Source organism: Equus asinus, chromosome 8 (assembly GCF_041296235.1).
Source record: "Equus asinus isolate D_3611 breed Donkey chromosome 8, EquAss-T2T_v2, whole genome shotgun sequence".
In the NCBI taxonomy this organism is placed as follows: domain Eukaryota; kingdom Metazoa; phylum Chordata; class Mammalia; order Perissodactyla; family Equidae; genus Equus; species Equus asinus.
In genome coordinates this window covers 70,527,030-70,549,248 of record NC_091797.1, presented here as the reverse complement: position 1 = coordinate 70,549,248, position 22,219 = coordinate 70,527,030, and the positions used below count along the sequence as shown (strand labels likewise).

The window sequence follows — 22,219 nt, the reverse complement described above, 5'->3', positions numbered from 1 at the left end:
TGAGATCAATGTTGCAGGCTGGTTTGTGTGTCTTTCCAGCCCTGCCCACCCTCCCGACAGCCTTGGGGTTGAAGCCTCTGGTGCAGAACCAGCTCCTCCGTGTGTCCGCTCCTCCGCTCACTAGTGGTTCATTTGTCTAGGGGCTCTGCTCCCCAATTAAAGGAAAACGTCGTTGACACTGGTTCCTGAAGCTCGGGACGAGCTGGTGGTTCACGCAGAGCTCTGTGATGAGACTGGCCTGTGTTTATCACTCTTAGCCCTGTAGACAGCACTGATGTTTTCTGTCTTGTGTGGGTGGGGCCGTTGGGTGGGTCCCTGGTAGCCACGTCCAGATGGAGCTGTTTCCGGTTTGGTGTGGCAGGGGCAGGGGCAGAGGCTGGGGCAGGGGGTCCAGGAGCAAAGTCTCTGGAGCCCACGTGCCCTCGATGGTGTCACATTGATTGGGAGTCTGCACAGTGTTGGATGCAGATGTTCATTCATGCGTCCGACAAATGTTGACTTAGCTCCCATCTGTGCTGAGCATTGTCGTGGGCTCTGGGGACACAGAGATGAGCAGACAGATTTGTCCACATATGGCATTCTCTCTCCCGCTGGGAGAGCAGGCCTGCGGTGCTGGGTTATTTATGTCTTTCCTGCTCTGCGTTGGCCTGGGTTCGTGGAATTCCCATCCTCGGCTGGGCTGGGCTCGGGGTGCGGTGACGGGGGCGTCTAGACGGGCACCTCCTTGATTAACGGGGGTTGCGCCCTCTTTCCTTAGCTGACGGGAGTTGGGTTATGGAGGAGTCACTGCCTCTGCACAGGCTGGGGGCCTGCATGGGGCGAGCAGCCTGTGGGGTGGGTGCCGTCCTAGCTGGGGTCAGCATAGCTGCGTTACTGCCTGCGGGTGTCCCCGCGGCTGCTGCCTCTGCTGGGGGAACACAGCTGAGAAGTACGTGATGTCACCGTGACGCAGAGAAAGTTCCGGCGTGTTGATGATCTGGGGCGTTAGTACCCAAGCATCGGCGCTGCCCTCTGGGCAGGAGGGAGCCCACCCTCTGCTGGCCCCCTGCAGGGTGACGCTGAGCAATGAGAAAGTAAGAGGGGCCTGCTGGCTGGACTTCCAGCTTGCATCCCAAACCCATTCATGTCACCATCCTTGCTGCCCTCGCCTGAGCACCGTGATCACCCCTCTGAATAAAGGGACAGTTTCTGACCTCTCTCCACTTGCAGGCTGGCACCTCCTGCACACGGTGTCCAGCGTAGTGTTCGAAAGTCTGTCAAATGTGTCAGTCTTGTGCCTAAGGCCCTCCAGTGCCTTCTCTGCATTTTGAGTAGGACCCACGTCTACGAAGCCTGTCTCTTCCCTCTGCCTGGTTCTGAGCCGCCCGCCACCCTCGCGCCCTCCAGCCACGGGCCCTCCTTCTTTTCCTCGGATGTGTCAGCACGTTCTTCTTCAGGGCTTGGCATGCACTGTCCTTCCAAATGGAACGCTCCCCCCAGGGCCTTGCAAGGCTCACACCTCCCCTGTTCACCACTGCAGATCTGGCCGTCAACATGGGCCAGCCCCATCTCTCAGCAGGCTCTCGATCACATCAACTGGTTTTATTTTTCCTTCACGGAAGTCGGTTCTATCTTATTTATGTGTTTGTTTGTTCTCTCTTATTTATGTCTTTGTTTGTTGTCTGTCTCCTCCACTAGAAAGGAAACTCTGTGAGGGAGAGAGTCTCGTTTATCGATAGATCCTCAGAGTCTAGAAAAGAACCTGGCATATGGCAGGGTCTCAGAAAAATGTTTGTTGAATGAATAAATGAATAACTAAAATGAAACTTGGTGAGCCTGAGACATGCCTACAGCCACTAGCTGGCCAAGGGCAGGCTCGGAGTGCCTCCGAGGGTTCTGGAGACCATGGCTCCACTTTAAGGCTCTCTGCTTCACCAGCCTGGTTATGTTACCTCCAGAGTGTCCTGGAACCCATCCCTCTTCCCCTCTCCACGGCCTCCCCTCTAATCTTGTCTGATGACAGAACTAACCATTCTCCCTCTTTCTGCTGTTGCTCCCATCTCTCCCCATAGCAGATAGAACGACCTTTTCAATAAGTGCATCTGGTCACCTCCCTCTCTGCTGGGAACCCTCTCCAGCTCCTGTGACTTGGGTGAAGAGGACCCTTCCCCATGACCCAGAGCCTGGTGTGGTCATCTCAGCCTTTTCTCTACCACTCTCCTTGTCATCTCTGCCTCAGCCACAGGGCCTTTGCACTCACTACTCCAGCTGCCTGGAGCACTCCCTCCTCTCCTTACTGGTCACTCCTGGTCATCTCATGTCTTAGCTCTATTGCCACTCGCTGAAGGGGCCTTCCTGACCCTCCTGGAGCGGGTGGGGGTGACTGCTGTGTCCATTTCCTTGCTGGCACTAACACTCATCCTGTGGTCAGTTGGTTAATGTCCATCTTTTCTGCTAAACTGCACACTATGCACATTTTTGCTTGTCATGCTGTGTGCGGCACATGGTGCACAGTAAGACCTTTTGACAATGAGGAATCTGAGCTTGGAAAAGTGAAATGACCTCCAAATTACACAGCTGGGGAGTGATGGCTACAGGCATTGAAGCCAGGCCTGCGAGACCCCGAAGCTCCGTGCGAAAACACAGACTGTCCTCTCTGTGGCTCGCATCACACCTCAGTCCGCATCCTCAGCCTTATTCTGTGTTACACCTCAACGAGCAAACTACGCTGCACCAAGACTTACTTTCCCACAGTTAGTTGACGATGTGATGTTAATAGCTGGCCCCTAACCATGATATCTGGTTGATTGTTTTAAGATTTGAAAATAGAAACACTGCAAGACTCAATCACTTAAATAGAGTGATACGGTTATTATTATTTTTTGGAGAAACCATGTTATAACAATCTTAATGGAAGTCAAAATAAAAGGAGAAAAATTCACGCATTTGTCTAGATACAGACCCGTTAAGGCTGTACACATACTTACATTTTATGTAGCAGGAATTATAATGTAGATGAAGCTTTTCTTCTCCCAGTTAATTATTTTCAACGTATCTGTAAAAGGCAAGATGACAGCCTGCAGATTTGTTCACAACAAAACCAGTACAGGGGAAAATTACATCACCATTAAGGCCTCTTATTCTCCTTGTTTATCTGCTTAAAAAAAAAAAAGCTTATTGGGGCTTTAAAAGAAACCGGCGTCAGCTAGTGTCCCTGCCTCCGTGTCCTAAGTCCGCGGTGTGTTTGCGATTGCTCGCCGCTCGCCCGTTCTCACAGCAGCTGAGGCTCCATCAACTCTGTCTGCTGGCGGGTGACCCATTCCTGCTGCGGTTTTCATTCCAACTTTTAAAACTTGGGGAAACGAGTCACCAAGGCCTTGCCAATGGCCTGGATGACCTGGCACCTTCACCCACCCTTCCTGTGTAGACCAGAATCTTCCCGATGACAGGGCCTCCGCAGGCACAGTCTCACCACCTGGTCTGGAGCCCCTCCCGCCTTCTCGTTGCTCAGTGTCTTTTGTTTGGCATCTCAGATTGGGGATTGTGGTTAATGGAGAGCACACATATTTTCTAAACTAGGCTTGACAAATCTTCCAGGTTTTCAAGAGAACCAAGAATCCTTTTTTAATATGAAATTTAAAAAAAGTTTTGAACACCGTTCAGGCCACACAAAATATACCAAGGGGCGAGGTTCGGTGAGCTGGCTACACGATGGCGGTTCCTTCAGGTTGTGCCCAGAGAGGCTGCCCTGGAATGGGATGCAGACACAGCATCCCACAGTTTGGGGCAAGGTGCTCAGGCATGACTTGCAGCCACAAATGGCCAGCGGGCTTGGACCCTGGAGGGGATGTGGACGAGGGGGTCCAGGGCAGGTGACAGTGGGGGATCTGTGAGGGTGGCCAGCTCCTTTCTGTTCGTAGAGGGCCCGAGGAAGCCCACCAGGTGGGAGATGGGAGTGCACGAGCACAGGGAAGGCACAGATGACCCGCTTGCAGGTCTGTGTCAGCGACCAGGACCCCATGTCTCCCAAGGCTGGAGGCCAGGACACAGTGGAGTGAGCAGGCGCACGGTGACAAGTGACAGCATTTATGTGGGGAGGCCATGGGGAGGTGGCCTGGAGGACACGGGCCGTCTCAACAGAGCACCCGTGATGGCTCTATGCGGCTGCTGTCTGGCCAGGCCAGGCCCAGGGCTTCCAAGGCCACGATTCTGTCTAACGAGGCTGCGCCACCCGAGGGCCGCATGGAACGGCCTTAGTTCAAAATGTGGGCGGCGACCCTCCCCCTCCCGCCCTCCGATTCCAGGTCCTGTTTTATTTTTCTTCATAACACACATCACAGTCTGTTATGTATTTTGTGCACTTGTCTTGCTTGTTGTCCGTCTCCCTGCGCTAGAAAATCAGCTCCATGGAGGCAGGAAACATCTGTTTTGCTCACTGCTGTATTCCTGGCTCATGGTAGACACTCAGTAAATGTTTGCTGAATGAATGAATGAATGAATGAAATAAACATAAGAAATGCTGTGTGGGTAAAGTAGAATTCCAACAGAGTTCATGACTTTATATGTTCTCCATTTGAAAGAGACATGATTAACCGCTTTCCAAACTGAAGACGTTTTGTTTTTAAAGGCGGGCCCCCGCTGCAGATCAGAGTGGCGGTGGGTTTTCCCACGTGCCCTGGGGGGTGGCTCTCTGTGTCTGCGGCAGGGGCGGGTGAGCCAGGAAGAGGGGCCATGGGCACGCAGAGCGGGCGCTGCGGTGTCCCTAGCGCTGGCAAGTCCCTGCGGATGCGCTCTCGGGGATGGCGTTTCTTCGAGGCTTTTGGAGCGGCAGTCACACCAGGGTTTGGCGCCGATGGCTTTGGCCAGGCTGGTAGTTTGACTTAGCTGGAAACAGCTGCAAACTGGTTAAATTCCCCCCAATCCAGACTAGGGCCTGTTCGGGGAAACTTGGAGGCCAGGCGGCTGCATTCCTTGGCGTTAACGATCGTCTGCAGCTCCATAGACGGGTGTGGCTCTCCTCCCACTGGCCCACCCTGCGCATCCCCTCAGCCGGCCCTGCCTGGTCCCGGTGGGAAGGTGGGTTTGTTATTCCTGTTCTCGTGTGAGTCAACTCAAGGCCAAGGAAGGGCAAAGTTGGGGGAGGGTGGGGGGAGGTCATCTGGGGGACGCGTTTGGTCAGGGTGCAGATGCTGCCGTGAGGCCCGCATCCAGGCAGTGGCCCTTTGTGTTTACAGGAGCGTCTCCCACCTGTTCTCAAGCACGTCCCTCCGCCAGCTCCAGGAGGGAGACGGGAGGCCTCTGACGCCGTGGCAGAGGGTCTTGGGTTTGCTGAGATCAGTGGGTCAGACCCGATGTCTGAGAACGGGTGGGATGGGGGAAGCTGAGTCTCTGGACCCACTGCGAGGAGTCTACAGGGACCCCTGTGCTTGGTTTATGGTCGTGCTGCCACCCTGCAACCGTAACACAGCTGTGGAGTGTGTAGACGCAGGGCGACCTGTGCCACAGAAACCTTGGTGGTCAGCTTTTCGCCTTCTGCAGCCAAGGGTGCGAGGAGGTGCCTTGCCTGCCTCCTGTCCACCCTGTCGGTGAGGACGGGGTCCATGTGGTAGGGTTATGGGATGGCTAGACGCACGACACTGGACGGGTGAGATCGACGGTGGTTTATGAGCCTGGGAAGGTGACGTTGCACACCACACAGGGCCGCACAGGGCTGTGCTCGGGAGCAGAGTGGAGACCGGGGGCCGTGGAGGCCGGCTGTAGTAACAACAGTACGGGGTGATGCCCGGTTCCATGGGAGTATCTGATTGGCTTGTTTGAATGAATGCAGCCCCCCGTGAGCCAGCTATTCTCATGTGTCCGTGAGGGATGGAGGCCAGTGCCCCACTGCAGGAGATGCTTGTGATTCAGGTGACTCCTCCACTGCCCAGCCCAGCACACCCCGCACCCTGGAGACTGGACGCAGCCGGGTCCGGGAGCCCTCTCTGCGTACCCCACCCGGCCATTTGGGATGGAGGCTCAGGGGAGGGGATCAGGTCAGTGGCCCTGAAGGAGGAGTGGCAGAGCAGATGGCTTTCCCTGGGAGATGGGAGATGGCCGACACCACTCTTGCTAGCTCAAGACCCACTTCCTCCTGCGGGTTTGGGACGGGAGTTCTCCTCTGTAGCTGCAGCCTTTCCAGAGAGAAGTCAGTCTGTGTCAGCAGGAGGGGAGTCCCGCCTCGTGCTGGGTGCTTGGGGCCGTGGGGATGCCATGAATGCCCCTCCTTCATGCTTCGTGGAAGGCAATGAATCAGTGGGAGGAATTTTGGTTTCACATGAAACACCATCATCATCAGTAACCACTCCCCCCAGATGATGGTGACCTGAGCTCAGTGGCCTGGAGGTGAATAATCCAAGCCTTGCAGGCTGAGGCCCCTGGGTCACAGCCCCTTCCAGGATGTGGACCCTGTCCTCAGGCCCAGGATGACTCTCCACTGGTCACCTCCATGTCATAAGTCACAGTGGGGAGTGGAGCTGCAGGGCCTCCATCAGCTCCTCTGAAGGAGCCTCCAGGAGCCTCCACACAGTGTGTCCACTAACATCCCGCCCGTCAGCATCTAGTCACGTGGCAACACCCAGCTTCAAGGGCGGGAAACGTGGGCTCCGTTGGTGGTCAGTCAGAGGGCCTTTTACTCTGAACCACAGACAACAGATGTAAGTCTGTCACAGACCCCTGTCCTGCCCCACACCGGGGCACACACGGCCAGCACATCCTGTTAGCTGAATGAGAGGCTGCAGACACAGGATCCGTCTGGGGCCAACAGCCTTTCTGAAAGCGTGAATGGGGCAGTGGACGGTGCGTGGGTGGGGAGCCCCGGGTCGTCTCTGGTTCCCCCTCCCCAGGGAGAGTGTTTTCCTTTTAGCCCACCCTGCAGCTGGCCTGGATGCACTAGGGTCACGGAGCGCCAGGATCAGCCACTGTCCCCCGGGCTCTCAGCACTCTCAGCTGCTACCACTGTGATGTGACCCAGATGTGCAGAGGGGCGCGCCTGGCTTTCCTGGCTTTGAAGCCGCTGCCTCTGGGCAGAGTTGAGACTGGTGGCATTTGGGGCGTGGCCCTAGAGGGAGTGTCTGGTGATTCGGGGCTCCTGGAGTTGAGGGCCGAGGGCCAAAGCAGGCGCCGTCCAGCTGACGTGCACATCAGTAATTCATTCCGTGATGATGAGAGGTTGCTGATCCAGTAACTTTTTATAGTTCACATGAAAGACTCTTGTCCTCTGAGGACCCCGGTCCTCATTTGTGGGCGGGACGGGATCATTTTCAGATGTCAGCGTGGCCCTCCTGTACACGCAGGACAAACCCGCCTTCGAGGAGCCCGGTGTCTGGAACCGGGTCCACTGTGCTGGGCTGGCAGCCGACCTGCCATCCCCACCCCAAGTCGGGAGGAGGACCCGGGCCTTCTCTGCACAAGTCTCTCTCCTGCACTTCATGCTGCCGTGCGGTTCTCGGCACTCAGAGGTGTCGCAGAGATGCGGCTGCTTGTCGGCTTTGGGTCCTCCCTGAGGCTAAGCCAGGCCACGGCTTTCCTGGATGCGAGGATGAGAGGATGAGAGGAGGAGGATAAGAAAGAAGACAGAGGGAGTTGGGGAAGAGCTGGTGTTAGGGGATGGGATGGGCAGGGCCAACGTAAGAGGAAGGAAATAAAACATAAGCACAGAAAGTGGACACTACTTTGTACGGCGCAGAGAGCAAGCTCAGGAGCTAACCCCCTGGAGTCAAGTCCCAGCCCCGTCATGTGTGAGCTGTCCCTGGAGGTCTCTGATCTCAGGCCTATGATGCCGTCTGCAGACAGGCGTGAGCGCTGTGGAAGCCAACAGCTGTAAGGCACACGCCACAGCGTCGGCCCAGTCAGCTGCCCCTCAACTTCCCTCATTTCTGTTCCACCTTCGTGGTTTTTGCATATTCAGATCCCATGCACTTTCTGCCTTCATATTGATAAACTTCTTTCCCACCTAAATGCCAACATTTCTCTCACTCTGAGTAATCATAGCCAGAAATTCTGGGAATGAAATGTTCATCATAGCATTTGCTAATCTGCATTAGATGCAAACATAGCTAAAATAAAGTGTTCATCCTTGTCCCACCCAAAATGACCTTGGACACCAGGAGTGGTCGAGTGAGCCATGGTCTGTGGTGCTGGTTGCGGGATAGGTTGCCTTTCTGACTGAACTTCACATCACCGTGAACCTCTAAATGTGCGCCACATGGGCTGGTGATAGCTGGGGGCAGTGGCCTGGGCTGTCTTGTAAGCGAAGGTGAGCCTGGTGTCCAGCACAGGTGTTGTCAGATGGGAGAGAGCGTGAGTCGCTGCCCCACAGGACCGGCCGCGCCTCTCGCGGGGCTGGTGGTGGGAGAGAAAGCACTCCCGGAGCGGAGGTCTCTGGTGAGGTAGGAGCGTGGGAGGTGCAGCAGGAGAGCTGAACCAGAGCTCGAAGCTGGAACAGTAAGGCGATTGTTTGTGGCTCGCAGATGTCGCCCTGGGTGGTCTAGGAAGCTGTCTTCCCTCTGCTTGGTCTCGGTCTTGACCCTGTGAACCTGGTGGAGACACTTCATTTGCAAAGGGTTTGGAGAGTGTGTTGGATGCACCGGGTCCCAGGACTTTGTGCCGGAGGCTGGGATCCAGCGCGTCCTGGCTGGGACAGCACTGTTCTCGCCGCCTGCTGGTGGCCCTTACATAACAGGGTCCCTGTCTTTTCAGTGAGAATGGTCATCGTCACCAGTATGGTTCTCGCTCGGACATCCTGGACACATTTTCAGGAGGAAGTACTGTTAGTTGGTGGGCCAGGTGTTCTGGTAAAAATTTGGCTTGTATTTTTCTAGTCCGAATTTCCAGAGATCATGAGCCAGTCTGATTGTGGAACGACTTCAAATGCTTAGCATCTGTGTTCAGCTTGGGATGAAGATGATACGGTCCTCTTGCTGATGTTTGTACCTCTACAAGGTGTAGGATTATGCTGATATGCCCCAAGAAACAGCAAGAATGCCCTATTTCCTTTGATTGACATCAACAAAAGCCAAGGCTACTTCATTGCATTTTCTTTTCCATTAGTTGATTTGAAACAAACTCAGGTGTTTGTATTTAAATGCTAAATTTCCATCGAAAGTCCTCTGTTTAAACAAATTGGGAAATCTTGTAACAACATGCAGTTTTCTGGAGTACGAGATCTTTGGGACAGCAGTGGATATCTGCCTTCCTAAAGCTTTCTTAACCTTTCCCGACCAATAGTAACCATTTAAAGGAAGAGAAGGCGTTCTCTTTTCCAGGGTGGCTGAGACAGTGAATGGAGACTTACCCATGGAGGGGCTCAAGCTTGTGTCAAAGGACGTCTCCAAACTCATACCTTCCTGCACCTTCTTAAATCAAATGGCTTGTGTTGAGGTCTCCTCATCGTCACACTACAGAAACCACATCTTTCACAGCCCTGTGCAGTGAGCTCTGATCTGAGAACTTCCAGACTCCTCTGGGGTCTGTCTACAGGGGAGACGCCTGTATTAGACCAGGAAAGAGAAGTGATCAGGAGGGAGGGGCTCACAGGAGCAGAGCTGAGGGGGCTGCTGCCCACACCACAGACCAGAAAAGCTCTGCCCACCAGGGCTGCTCTCTGGGTGTGGCCGCTGTGGGCCAGGAGCTCCCTCTCCGTCTAGGGCAGCATGACCCTCTGTCACAGCCGTTGGCTCAGGGGTGAGGCTGGCTCTGACGCAGGAGGAGGGTGGAGTGGGCTGTGGCAGCAGGAGGGCTCCGAGACCCAGGGCAGAGGCCAGGGTCCTGAGCCGTCCCGGGTGGGCTCCGCCAGTCCACGGACCAGCCATAGGTCACTCCACATTCACGCGTCTGTGGCTTCTCATCTGCTCCTGACCTCGGCCCCAAAGGGAGCTCTTCTGTCACCAGTACACCTTCCATTTGGGGCAGGAGTGCTGGTCTCCCGAGGACAGAATTACTGCTCCTGTTCACAGTCTTCAGGCAGGGAATCAAAGCACGCCTTCCAGGGCTGTCCTCATGGTTACGGTAAGGCGACATGATGTTGCCTAGTGACTCCCGCTTCCTCCTCCAGAGGTGTGACAGGCTGCTCTTTCCAAGGAGTTGTCAGGAGATGAATCTGTCCTGATTACTTAGACCTAGCTAATCTAGAGTGGTCCCCAGAGAGAGAGAGAAAAAGAGAGTGAAATCCATCAGAGTGAAATTAGGGTAAAACTGAGAGAAGTATGGACGGATTCTGAACAGCCAAAACAATAAAGTCTAGGACCCCATCTTTCCTGGTGGCTTTCTGGAACAGACTCAGGGGAGATGTGTGTGGTTTCACGAGCTCTGTCAGAGCCATAGGTGGCTCTGAAGTTCTGAGGACCCAGGGGAGGGACAGGGTAAGCATCAGCAACTAGACCTGCTGGTGGTCCAGTCGATCCTGCAGTGGGCAGGCGGCTGTCTGCCGAGCGTGTTCAGGAGCTGGATCCCAAGGCACTCGGCCCTTGTTTATGGCACAGAACACATCTGGGGACTCTACTGGCCCCAGAAAGCATGACGCGACTGTACCCGTGCACAGGGCCAAACAGTCCCCTCACTTGCACAAAGCCAAGGGCTGTTGCCTCAGGTCCAGGCCCGGAGACCTCCCACGTGGTCCCCTGTCATGTCTCTCTTGTAACTGCTTCCTCTGTCAGCCTTTATGGAGCCAGCACAGGCCAGCATCCTGACAGAGCCCAGGATGCTCGCTGACCGACCCTGCGCTCTCTGTGCTTTCTCTCTGCTCCTTTCTGCTTCGCCTTCTGTGCTCTCTCATTTGCACCTTCCTTTTCTTCATGTTTGTGCCACTACATGTAATACAAGTTTTATTTACTTTTTCTTGGAAACCCGTCTTTGTTCAAGGCGGCTTAATTCTGCTGAAGTGCTCTGCCAGGTCAGGAAAGCTGTGTCTTTGAGCTAAACCTTTCTCAGACAAGGAAACACAGTGGGCTGGGAAGGTCTGGGGTGCTGGTTGTGCCCCCGGAGCGGCAGGGGTTCATTTCAGAAGTGATCGCCTCGTGTGTCATTCAGGATCCAGCTCATCCCCAAGGTCGGGAGACGTTCTCCAACATCCTCTCCTATTGCTTGTTTACTTCTACTGTTCAAAATCATGTCTTTACTTCTGTCCGTTGACATGTAAATTTGTCTGGCAGAGATGGAGGGTCTGTGGATATGGACCAGTTTTCTGTCTATTAAGCAGATTGATTTCAGCATCCCTGTTGCCCTCCTATCTGTATGGGTCTTCGAATTTACCTTTGAAGTGAGTCACATCTTAGAGTTGCCTCATTCATTAATGAGCAAAATAGTTTCTTTAATATGTGTTCATTTTATATCTGCTTGAGAGTCACAATTTTACCTTTTTTAAAAGTTGTCTTTTAATATGTGGGAAGAGAATTTCAAGGGAAAGTCTTTAATATTCTCTATTGTCTTAAGAAAAGGATTTTTAAAAATTTGCATGTGTATGTTTAAGGCCTAGGGAAATTTTTTTTTCCATTTTTTTTGAGGAAGATTAGCCCTGAGCTAACTACTGCCAGTCCTCCTCTTTTTTGCTGAGGAAGACTGGCCCTGAGCTAACATCCATACCCATCTTCCTCTACTTTATATGTGGGATGCCTACCACAGCATGGTGTGCCAAGTGGTGCAATGTCCACACCTGGGGTCAGAACCGAGAAGTGGAACGTGTGCACTTAACCGCTGTGCCAACGGGCCGGCCCAGGCCTAGCGAAATTTGAATCGAACTATTTTACCTATAAACTTATAAAATAGAGTGGCGAACACAGGAAAATGAGAAACAGAGATTAACAGAAATGTGTGTCACAGCAGGCAAGGGTGAGAGTCGGCTGTGTCACAGCACATGCCAGTGAGAGTCACGGGCCCACTTAGCATGTTTCTCTGTAGAAAGTTCTAGAATGCAAATTGTGGGCTTCTAAATTCCTGCTTTCTTTTATAAGTAAAATTGCTCATCTTTCATGGAAAATAAAATCATTTTTAATGTGATTTAAAGGGGGTTTGAGACCACAAACATGATTTGTTATTATTAACAGCCACAGAACCAGGCTGTAAAATAGATCAGAATTTTATAAACTTTCAAACCCATACCATCATCTGCATAGAAATACAAGCATTACTCTCCCTGGGACATTCTGATATGGCCCCCAAGGGAACACCTATAATTGAAATTTCCTAATTATCTGCAAATCCTCCAGCCTAAAAGTTTATCTTGAGAGTTCTGTTTTGTAGTTTGTGCTATGAAAACAATCTTTTTTTCCTCCCAGTTGAGGACACTGATGTACCTAGAGGCAGCATTTACGTGTTCTGGTTATAAACTCTTTTTTCAGATGTACATTAGAGGTTATAATCCAGAAAGGTTTTCTGGCAATAGGAAAAAATCCCAGCATATGGCATTGGAAACCAGAAGCCATTATGATGATTGATTAAGGGACCACTGCCCTCTCCTTTTACCTCCCTAAAGAACGTCCTCAGAAAGCTCAGGCCCAGCCACACTGGAGTCCTGGCTCTGCCACAGGGTTCAGGGACAGGAGGGGAGGAGGATTCATCTGGGGAGGACCAAATGGATCATCGTGGAAGCCATATTTTAAGATTAGCTTCTTATTTTTTTTCTTCTTATATCACAGTACAGATAACATTAAAATGAAGTTTGTGGAACATGTTTGAAAAATTCACATCAAGTGTCCAGGGAAAAATAATTTATGACACAAATTTTCCATGAGCAAGAGGCTTCTTGGAAGAGAAATAATCCAGAAAGGGACCTAGAGGCAAAAGCTGCCCCTGTGGGAGGTGGAGGATAGAGTCTGATGAGGGGCAGAAGGCTGTGCATGGACCCTCCATGGGATGAATGCATCCCTTGATTCTGGCCCTGGACCACACAAGAGACCTGTGCACTTCAGAGTGAGACCAAAACACACCTCAGGATGCAGATGGGGATGCCCACACCTCAGAATGCAGATGGGGATGCCCACACCTCAGGATGCAGATGGGGATGCTCACACCTCAGGATGCAGATGGGGATGCCCACACCTCAGGATGCAGATGGGAATGCCTAGACCTCAGGATGCAGATGGGGATGCCCACACCTCAGGATGCAGATGGGGATGCTCACACCTCAGGATACACATGGGGATGCTCATGGAACAAGCACAGCCCCGGAAGTAGAAGGAGACTCCTGGGAAGAAGTTGGGGCACCAGTGTCCTATGGGACTGTTGTGGATCAGAGTGTGCTGGGATTGTCTGGGACTCTCACAAGGTGACAGTGGACAAATACTTGAGATTTGAGATGCTGGGGCTGAGGGGAAGGATAATCACTAGTTATGGTAGTGTAGTCTGCAATGATGAGAGTAACAATCCATTACCTGTGGCCCCCTTAGCTGGCTTACTGACTAATTCCATGTTCCTGTGCAGGATTCAGCTGATCAAAATGAGACTTAAATATTAAAATCCCTGGCTTAATGGTAGGGTCCTTTTGTCTACTGCCCAAGTGTGTGTTTCCTCCAGGTAGAAAACTTTGCTTGTTTATAATTGATCTGCTGCTGATTTCACTCTTTTTTCATTTTCATTTTGGAGTAATGATAGATTTACAGGAAGTTACAAAGATGGTAGAAAGAACTCTGTGTCCCCTGGACCCAGTTTCCCCCAGAGGTTACAGGTGATGGAACTAGAGTGAGTATCAAAACTAGGAAACCAACATCGGCACGGTGCGTGTGTGTATAGTCCTGCGTCATTTTAGCACAGGCGAGGTTGCTGGAACCACTGCTGAGGTTAGGATTTTACCACCAAGAACATCTCCTTTTTGTTGCACATCCTCCCCCCACGCCCCCATACCTAACTCCTGGCAGCCGCCGATCTGCTTTCCATCTTGATCATTTTGTCCTTCTAAGAAGGATACACAAATGGAATCGTACAGCGTGTCACCTTTGGAGATTGGTTCTATCACTCAACGTGATGAGAGCCATCCAAGGTGTTGCGTGTGTCCGCAGTTTATACCTTCCTGTTGTTGGGAGTGTTCTGTGGACAAACCACGGTGTTTTGAACTGTCACCCACTGAAGAATGTTTGCTTGTTCCCAGTTTTCGGTTGTTGCAAGTAAAGCTGCTGTGCGCAATCGTGTACAGGTTTTTGTGTGGAAATAGTCTCTATTTCTCCAGGATAAATGCCCAGGAGTCCATTTACAGGGGCCTAGGGTAAGTATTTTTAATATTTTTAAAAACTTCCAAACTTTCCCAGAGTGGCCATACCATTTCACATTCCCACCGCCAACAGATGAGCAATTTGGTTTCTCTGCGTCCTCATCAGCATTTGGTATAGGCACTATTTTCTGTTTTGATTGTTTTCATTGTGGTCTGAATTTCCCTGATGGTTAGTGATGTTGAAAATCTTTTCTTGTGCTTACTTGACATCTGTACATCCGCTTCAGTGAAGCGTCTCTTCATGTCCTTTGCCCATTTTCTGCCTGGAATCATTGTTTTTTATGGTTTTGAGAATTCTTTATATATTCTAGACATGACTCCTGTGTCGTATATGTGGTGTGTAAATATTTTCTCCCAGTCTGTAGCGTGTCTTTTTATCCACTTAACAGGGTCTTTCACAGAGCTGACACTTTTAATTTTTATGAAGTCCAATTTATTGATTTTTTAATCTCAAGGATTATATTTTTGGTGTCATAGCTAATACTCTCCATTGAGCTCTAGGTCCTAAAGATTTTCTCCTATGTTTTCTTCTAAAAGTGTTATAGTTTTATGTTTAACATTCAGTCTAGGATCCTCGTGCGGTTAACTTTTGTGTGAGGTGTGAGGTTTAGGTTGAGGTATTGAGCTGTCTGTCTGCCTGTGGGTGTCCAATTGTCTGACACTGTCGTCAAAGAGCTCTCTTTCCTTCACTGGATGACTTTGCTCCTTTGTCAGAAGTCGGCTAACCGCGCTTGTGTGGGGCTGTGTCTGGGTTCCGTTGGTCTATTTGCAGACTGTCAGGATGTGTTTTTATAACTCATTCTCTTTCTAAAAATTCGCCCTGTGTATCAGGGCAATCTTGTGGGCCTCGTGAACACGCGCAGAATGTGTTTTATGAAGCACCGTCACAGAAGTCATGGCACTTGTCTTTTTGAGGAGCGTATTTTCGGACGGGAGGAGATCATTCCACAGAGTTGAGGATCCCAGGTTTTCCACGGAAAAGACATTTTTGCTACTCGAGTGACTTTGTCTTAATTCAGACAAACGCTAATGTGGTTTCCACCCTCGCCTCTCGGGTTGGGCAGGAGAGGCGATGAGAGTCGCCCTGGGCAGCCGTCAGTTCTCCGGTTTTGAGATGCCCGTCTCAGGTCCTGCTGGCCTGGGCTGGGGCCTCTTCCCTGGGGAGTTTCTGGGGACACCTGATGTCTCTGTGGTTAACTTGCGGGGGAGGGGGAGGGGGGTCAGGCGGAGTTGAATGTTGGGAATCTGAGGCCAGGACAGGTGGCTTGATTCTATTTGAACCAAACTGGAAGCAAAGCTGCGTGACAAGCCCAGACTCATGAAAAGCCAGTAAATAAATAAAACGTCTGGCGTCCAATCGTCCTAAGTTTGTGGCTCAACACAAGATTTTTCTTTTTTTCAAACAAGAATCTTTGCAGCTCATTCATGTGGAATGGGGATGGATACTTCTGGAAATAACCCCCAACCTCTAACGCTGCGGGAATGAACTCCTAGTGGCCCTCGCCTCGCCTGTTCCTGCCTCCTCTCTGCATCTCCCTGTTCTGCTCCATGCTCACCTTCCCTCTGTCCCCATCTCTCTGTTCTCTGAGAGCTGCAGCTGGAAAAGCCAAATGCAGGAACAGTCATGGGTCCCAGGCCAGCCTGTGATAGCACATTTTCCACTGAGAACTTGGTGACTAGGTGTTACCTGGCCAGGGGACGATCTGAAAACACCTTCTGTTCAATTTTGAGGCAGGCTGTTCTAATTCCAGATCCCCATGTAACTTCAGTTGTTTTTCCTTGTTTTTGGCCTGAAACATCAAAGCAATTTCCTCTGCGTGTCTGCCTCACCTGCCTGGCGGGTTTCCAGGCTGAATACAAGCCATGAGCATGGTAATCAGGAGTCTGCAGGCTCGGCCGTCTCTCAAATGGGACTCATGGGGTTTAGGAGATGAGAGAGGGTTTGGGAAACCACAGAGGATCACAACTTAGACTGAATTCCCTTCTGTCACCAGACCCACCGCTGGGTCCCCGAATCCCACACTGACCGTGAAGACAGAGAAACTCCAGGTCCCTGGAGTTGTGTGAACACCACAGTCCCGAGGCCTTCAGAGGGCGTCTCCGACCCTGGTCCCCAGTGGCCATGGCTGTGCCGCTGTTCTGCAGAAGACCCCTCCCGCGTGTCTCCTCCGCGCTCAGTGCATGTGGAGGGAGGCAGGTGGGGAGGTTGGGGCTTGATCTAGGACTGGGGCCTGGCTGTCACCTGGAGGTAAGGAGGAGCCTGTCACGCACACGGTGTCTGCATCGCGTGGTCAGGACATGTCCGCCGATGGGACAGCCCTGACTCAAGCCCCATCAAGCCCAAAGGGGCCTCGATTGGCTCGTGGGCCTGGAAGGGCAAGGGGAGGTGGAGAGGCAGGCATCATCTGGACAGGGGAGGAGGGTGTGGGTGGCCATGTGTCAGGGCCTTTGCGGTGTCCTCAGATGACTTGATTGGCACATTGGAAGAAGGGTGCCTGAGGTTCAAGCCGCAGCCTGGGGTGAATGGGACGTTGTGGGGGTGTGAGTGAAGGCGTATGCACACCCTCAGTGTCCCAGACACGGCCCACCTCTCCTCTTATTCTTGCTTCCCCCAAAGGTGGGACGTTTAAACCATTCGGAGTCCTGGCCCCTGGCTTGCTGTGAGAGGAGCGGGTTGGAGAGGACGGTGGACAGCAGAGGGGGCTGCTCCAGACCTCCCCTGACATCCACGTGCGTCTGCCTGCGCTCTGGGAGCGGGCGTCTTGACCCCTTCCATTGCTTTATGAGGGGTCAGAATTAAGGGCCAGGGTGCCATCTTTGTGTTTGGTGGAGCAGTGATAGGCAAGTGTCTCCCCAACTTATTTGTAGGCAGAAGTATACACTTGAATGAAAAGCAAGCAAATTTCTAAGCCCGGAGCATTAACAGGCTGTTAGAGATGATCCCTCTCTTGACGTGCATCTCCCAGAAGGAGACACCCTCCTGTACCTTGATTATGCACAGTAGGCAATGCATACTTGATTTATCCCCAAATGGCAAACCCCTGTGTTGTCTGAGGACGTCTCCGATCCAGGAGGAGATGCTCTCCCGAGCAGTCGTCCTGAAGCAAAGTGGGTCTGGTGGGGCCAGGCTCCCTGAGGCAGTGCCGGCTCTCTGGCGAAGGCCTTCCCTCTGGACGGCGGAGCTCGGCTGGGCCCCTCGGCTTCAGGGCTTGGGGGGCCTTCAAGGTGTACGTTGTTTCCCTCCATCCTGACGAGGACCCCCCCTTTCCCGGTCCCTGGCCACCAGGTGACTAACTGGAGTGGTTTCCATCTCTCCCAGGCGCTTGGGAGGCTGACGGCTAGTTGACACCGCCCGCAGTTCTCCAGGAAAGTGGGCCTCGCACAGATGACTCACCTTCCTCTCTCTGGCAGCTCCCCAGCCCATATGTGAGCACCACACCCGCTCCAAATCACGCTCCTGGGAACTCTTGGGGCCTCCTTTCCTGGAGACTTGCTGGGAGCCTTTGTTCCAGTTGGGTTGCAGACTCCAAACACAGGAGGAGGCAATTTGCTCTTCCCATTGCAGGAGCAGAGCTGGGAGGAAACTCAGACGGCGGGCGGAGGGAGGCAGGAGTTTCCCGGGCGTGATTGCTGTCTGCCCCTCCACCCTCCGGGCCACACACGCGCTTGGCTTGTTGCCGCTGTGGCTGGTTTTCAAATTCCGCTTGAAGAGTGATTTAGACATGGAGTCAGGGGGTCAGGCCTTGTAGTGGCCACTCCGGCCTCTGCGCTGCCCGGTGGAGGTGCTGCAGCACGCTGGCCCCACGTTAGAGGCCACAAGGGCAGGGACCACCGCTTCCTCGAGGAGGAGCCTCGGGCGAGGCATGCGAGCCTGCTTGCTGGCTTCCTCCAGTCCTGGCCGCCTTTACTATTTCTTTTACCTTACACTGGTAACACACAAATGCACCTCCATGCTTGGAAATGACACAGTGCTATCCTGGAGGGTGTGGGCCCAGGGCAGCCCGGGCCCGAGGAAAGCTCGCCGATGCTGGGCGGTGATCACACCAGCTTCCTATTTGTATTCTCGATTTTGTGGGTTTTGTGTGTCGAAGGTCCCCCTCACTGATGACCTCTGTGGTCCTAAGTGGCTGCAGACGCAGGGCCCTCTGTCTGAGCACAAAGTTCACAGCAGGCAGAGATGTTACGAGGGGACGGAGGAGGAAGCGTCTGTAGCATTCAGTGTTTCTGAAGGGCTTGAGAAGTCCCAGGGGCCGCCCCACTCCCAGTTCCTGATTCTGCATTGGGGCCCTAGGCTGGGCCATTCCAGGTTCCCGGGTGATGCTGAGGCTGCTGGTAGGACCACACCTTGAAAATCACTCTCCTCTGTGAACACGAGAAGGGGTGCCAGCCAGGGTGTCCCCAGTGCCATTGAGGACAAGGTCAGGCATCTTGGACACAGCCTTGAAAAACAGGGTGAGAAAAAGAATGCTTGAGATTTTTAGGGTTTTTTCCCCTTTGACTTTCTTGAGCCTGATGTTGTGTTGCTTGGGCTTCCCGAGTTTCTTTATAGGTTTTGGGGTTCAGTTAAACTCATTTCCCTGAGTCCTGGGTCCTCTCCGGAACCCGCGTGTGCAGATGGAGGACAGCCCTGTGGGTTCTGACCTGCAGCTTCTCCTGCAGCTCAGTGTGGTGGCCCATGCTGTCTGGGTGGGTGGCCCCTCAGGAGCTCCTCTCAGAAATCGGAGATGACACCCGCCTGCCGGTGAGCTCGCACTTCCACGGTAACTCGTGCTTGCGACTCCTCTGAAGGTTCCACGTGTGCAGGCACAGCAGGCGTGAAGACAGAGGGTCCCTGCCCTGTGAGCTTTATTCCCATGGGGGCACAGACGCTGAATGTTTTAGACAGTGTTGAGTGCTGTGGAAAAAATAAAACTGGTAGAAGGAGATAGTGATGGAGAGGACAGGGAAGGCCCCTCCAAGATGAGAAGATGAACAATTAGAGGAAACAGGCATAGCCTGGAGGAGAATGCTCTGGCCACAGGCCTGCAGCATTTCCAGGCACAGTTGGCTTTAGGGATGCCATAATATGTTAAAATAACCCTAAGATGCTTGGGGAAGAGAGCAAAAGGAGTAAACATTCCCTTTTGCCAAAAGATCAGTAATAAACAGCATTAATATAATTGTACTGTGCCCACAGAGACCATCAGAGAAAATTCTAGAATGCAGGAAATGATGGATGAGCCCTTTGGTTTTTGCAGTGGGTTGAGGGGGCCTGTCAGAGGGGTGCCCATCAGTGTAGCTGCAGGCGCTTACCGCCCGCCGGGAAAGAGATGCTGTGTGTAAGGCGTTAGAATGGCGCTAGCGGAGGGAGGCGTCACCATTGCTGTCTCTCCTGCAGAAAGCGGGGCTCAATCGATCGGTAGCTGATGCAGCCCCAAGATGAGGGAGGGGTCTCACTGCAGCCGCAGAGGCTCACGAATGGCAGCGTTGGCAGAGGAGGGAATGGAGTGAGCGCCGGGCATCAATGAGAGGTGCGGGACTTGCTGATGGGGAATCAGCAAGACGCCGTTTGTCCTGGGAGCCCAACCTGAGCAGCCCCAGTTTCCTGAGGGAGCTGCTGGCGTCCTGAGCTTCCCAGTGACAGTTCCTGGAGGAGTCCCGGCACCTCGTTTAGGGCAGAGCAGCTGCTGCCACATGCCCCAAGCTGGCATCCAGGAAGCCCGGACGCTAGACTTTTTCTCTCTCGGGAGGGAACGAGAGTCCCAGGAACAGGGTCGTTGACTGATCTACTTGCCTTCATTCTTTTATCCATTCATTCAACAAATGTTTAGTAAACACCAGCAGAAGACGACACAGGCACTGCTCATCATATGCACCTTCTAGAGGGGAAGACAGCAAACGCATAAATAAGGGAATATGTAACCTGCTGCGTGGTGGTCAACGCTGTGAAAAAATAAATAAGAGGAAGGAAGGGGCTGGCGGGCTGGGGGGCAGTCTTGTTTTGAATAGGCAGGGAAGGTCTCTCTGAGGAACTAACACGTAGCAGAGACCAGAAAGAAGTGAGGGAGGGAGTCAGGTGGTTGTCTTGGGGGAACAGCATTATAAGGGTTTGACACAGCAAGTGTGAAGGCCCTGAGGTGGGAGACCAGGCTTGAGGGCTGGTATGGGCAAAGAGAGAGTGAGGCAGGCCAGGTGACCTGGCCCTCTCTGACCACAACTGGGATCCGGATGGAAAGTCAATGGCTTTGTGCATCACCACCCAAGGCCCCCTGGGCCGTGAGGGTGCTGCTCTGACTTCAGTGCTGGGGACTTGGTTCTCCAGCTGTGTCCTGACGTGTATCCATTCTCTCTCATTTCAGACTCGCAGGCAGTACAGCGAGGCCACCAATGAGAGCAACCGAGTCTTCCTGTACTGTGCCTTCTTGGACTTCAGGTACTGCTGCTTGAGGTCCCCGGGCAAGGACAGGGCGGGAGAGTGGGGGGAGGGTGGGGGAAGGGGCTGGTGCCACATGGGTGTCCAGGCCCATGCTCCATCACATGCCAGCCCGGGTAAACTTCCAGGGTCCCCATGTCCGGAGCCAGCACAGTTGCATCACCTTCCGGGGGCTGGAGAGGACTCAGGACAGGGGCAGGACCTGGAGGACGAGCTGGGAGAGGCTCCTCTCTGGACACAGCCAGGTTTATCAGGACACCGTCTCTTAGAGCCCAGGGTGGTCTTCAGACACTTACCCAGTTCAGCTGAGTCACCAGGACCTCAGGATGGATGATGCTGTTTGGGTGGACAGGCTCCCGGCGCCCCTGGCTGTGTCAGAGTTAGGTGCTGGACTGCGGGTCTTGAGGTCGGGAGGAGGGCTCAGGAAGCAGCTCTTTCCTGGCTGACATGTCAGCATCTTAGGATTTTAAGACCTTGATGACCACACTGGGTGAGCTGAACCTCAGCTCTGTGAGTCCTCGGCCTGTACCGCTCAGCCCTGGACTCAGGGGTATCCTTCTTCTCAGCATCTCCTGTGCACACCTCTGAGGTTCACTCTTACCCTCCCTCCTGGACACCATCCCAACTCACCTCCTTGGGCTCACCTGCCCACGGGCTGGGGGGGCCTTCTCCTGATGTCATTCTCATCGCGATGCTCCTCTGGACGTGAGCCCACCACAAACGGCCCCCATGGTCAAAACAGGGATTGAAAACGGATTCCCACAGGGCCAGGGAGGTGCCATCAGTGAGCATAAGAGACAGTTGGGAGTGGATGGGGTAGGGGCATGGCGCTAGGGTCACAGACCCTCTCAGCTGCTCAGCTAGGGCCCCTGTGGCGTGTTCCCCATGGGATCCAGGCCCCGTGTTTTCAGATCTTCTGATTGTCCGAGGTTGGATTTTTATGTGAAATTTGAAACACCATAGAGGTAAAAAGAACACATCTGGGGCCTCCGGTTCACACCCAACCTGATGGCTGCTCACCTTTCATGTTGTCAGGGCTCCCCACACCTGAGCATCTTCCCTGTACCTGGACCCACGCCCCCAGGTCCCTCCAGCCCAGCATCCTCCCAGGGCCTTGCTGCCTTCCCTGGTGCAGCCTCACTCATCAGAGAAAGCCAGTCTGCTTCCCTGCCTTCAGAGGACCAGGGGACTCAAGATGCTGAGCTGGGTTGGGGTCGGGCTGTGGTGGGTTGGCTTGATCCCAGTTTATCTCTGCTCCATGAACAGTGAGGAAAATGCAGCAGGTCCCTGTAATGCTCAGCAAATATATATATATATATATATATATATATATATGTATGTATAATCTCGTGGGGGTGCTTTTCTCTGGCTGTGGCCTTCAGCAGTGCACCTGCGTGCCATCTGAAAAATGGATTGACGGCTCTGGAAGTTGAGTGGTTTTGCCTTGGCCAAGTTCAGCCAGTTGCATCCCTTTATTCATTTCTTTGTAAATTATGAAAATTCAGAAGCACAATCTCCTAGAAAAAGTCACCCCGATCTTGGGGGTACTGCCAGTAGAAAATAATTTATGGATGGAAAGGAGAGATGGAGTT

The 22,219-nt window shown here is 53.0% G+C and overlaps 1 protein-coding gene across 3 annotated transcripts in view; it reads left to right on the top strand.

Moving 5' to 3' along the window:
• Positions 1 to 22,219, top strand: part of ADGRD1 (adhesion G protein-coupled receptor D1) — a 144,422-nt gene that overhangs the window by 66,167 nt on the left and 56,036 nt on the right. For all 3 annotated transcript variants that reach the window (XM_014858041.3, XM_044776080.2, XM_044776079.2), the window contains one exon: positions 20,554 to 20,627. In XM_014858041.3, coding sequence (XP_014713527.2) covers positions 20,554 to 20,627 — 74 coding nt within the window. The remainder of the gene's footprint in view (positions 1 to 20,553; positions 20,628 to 22,219) is intronic.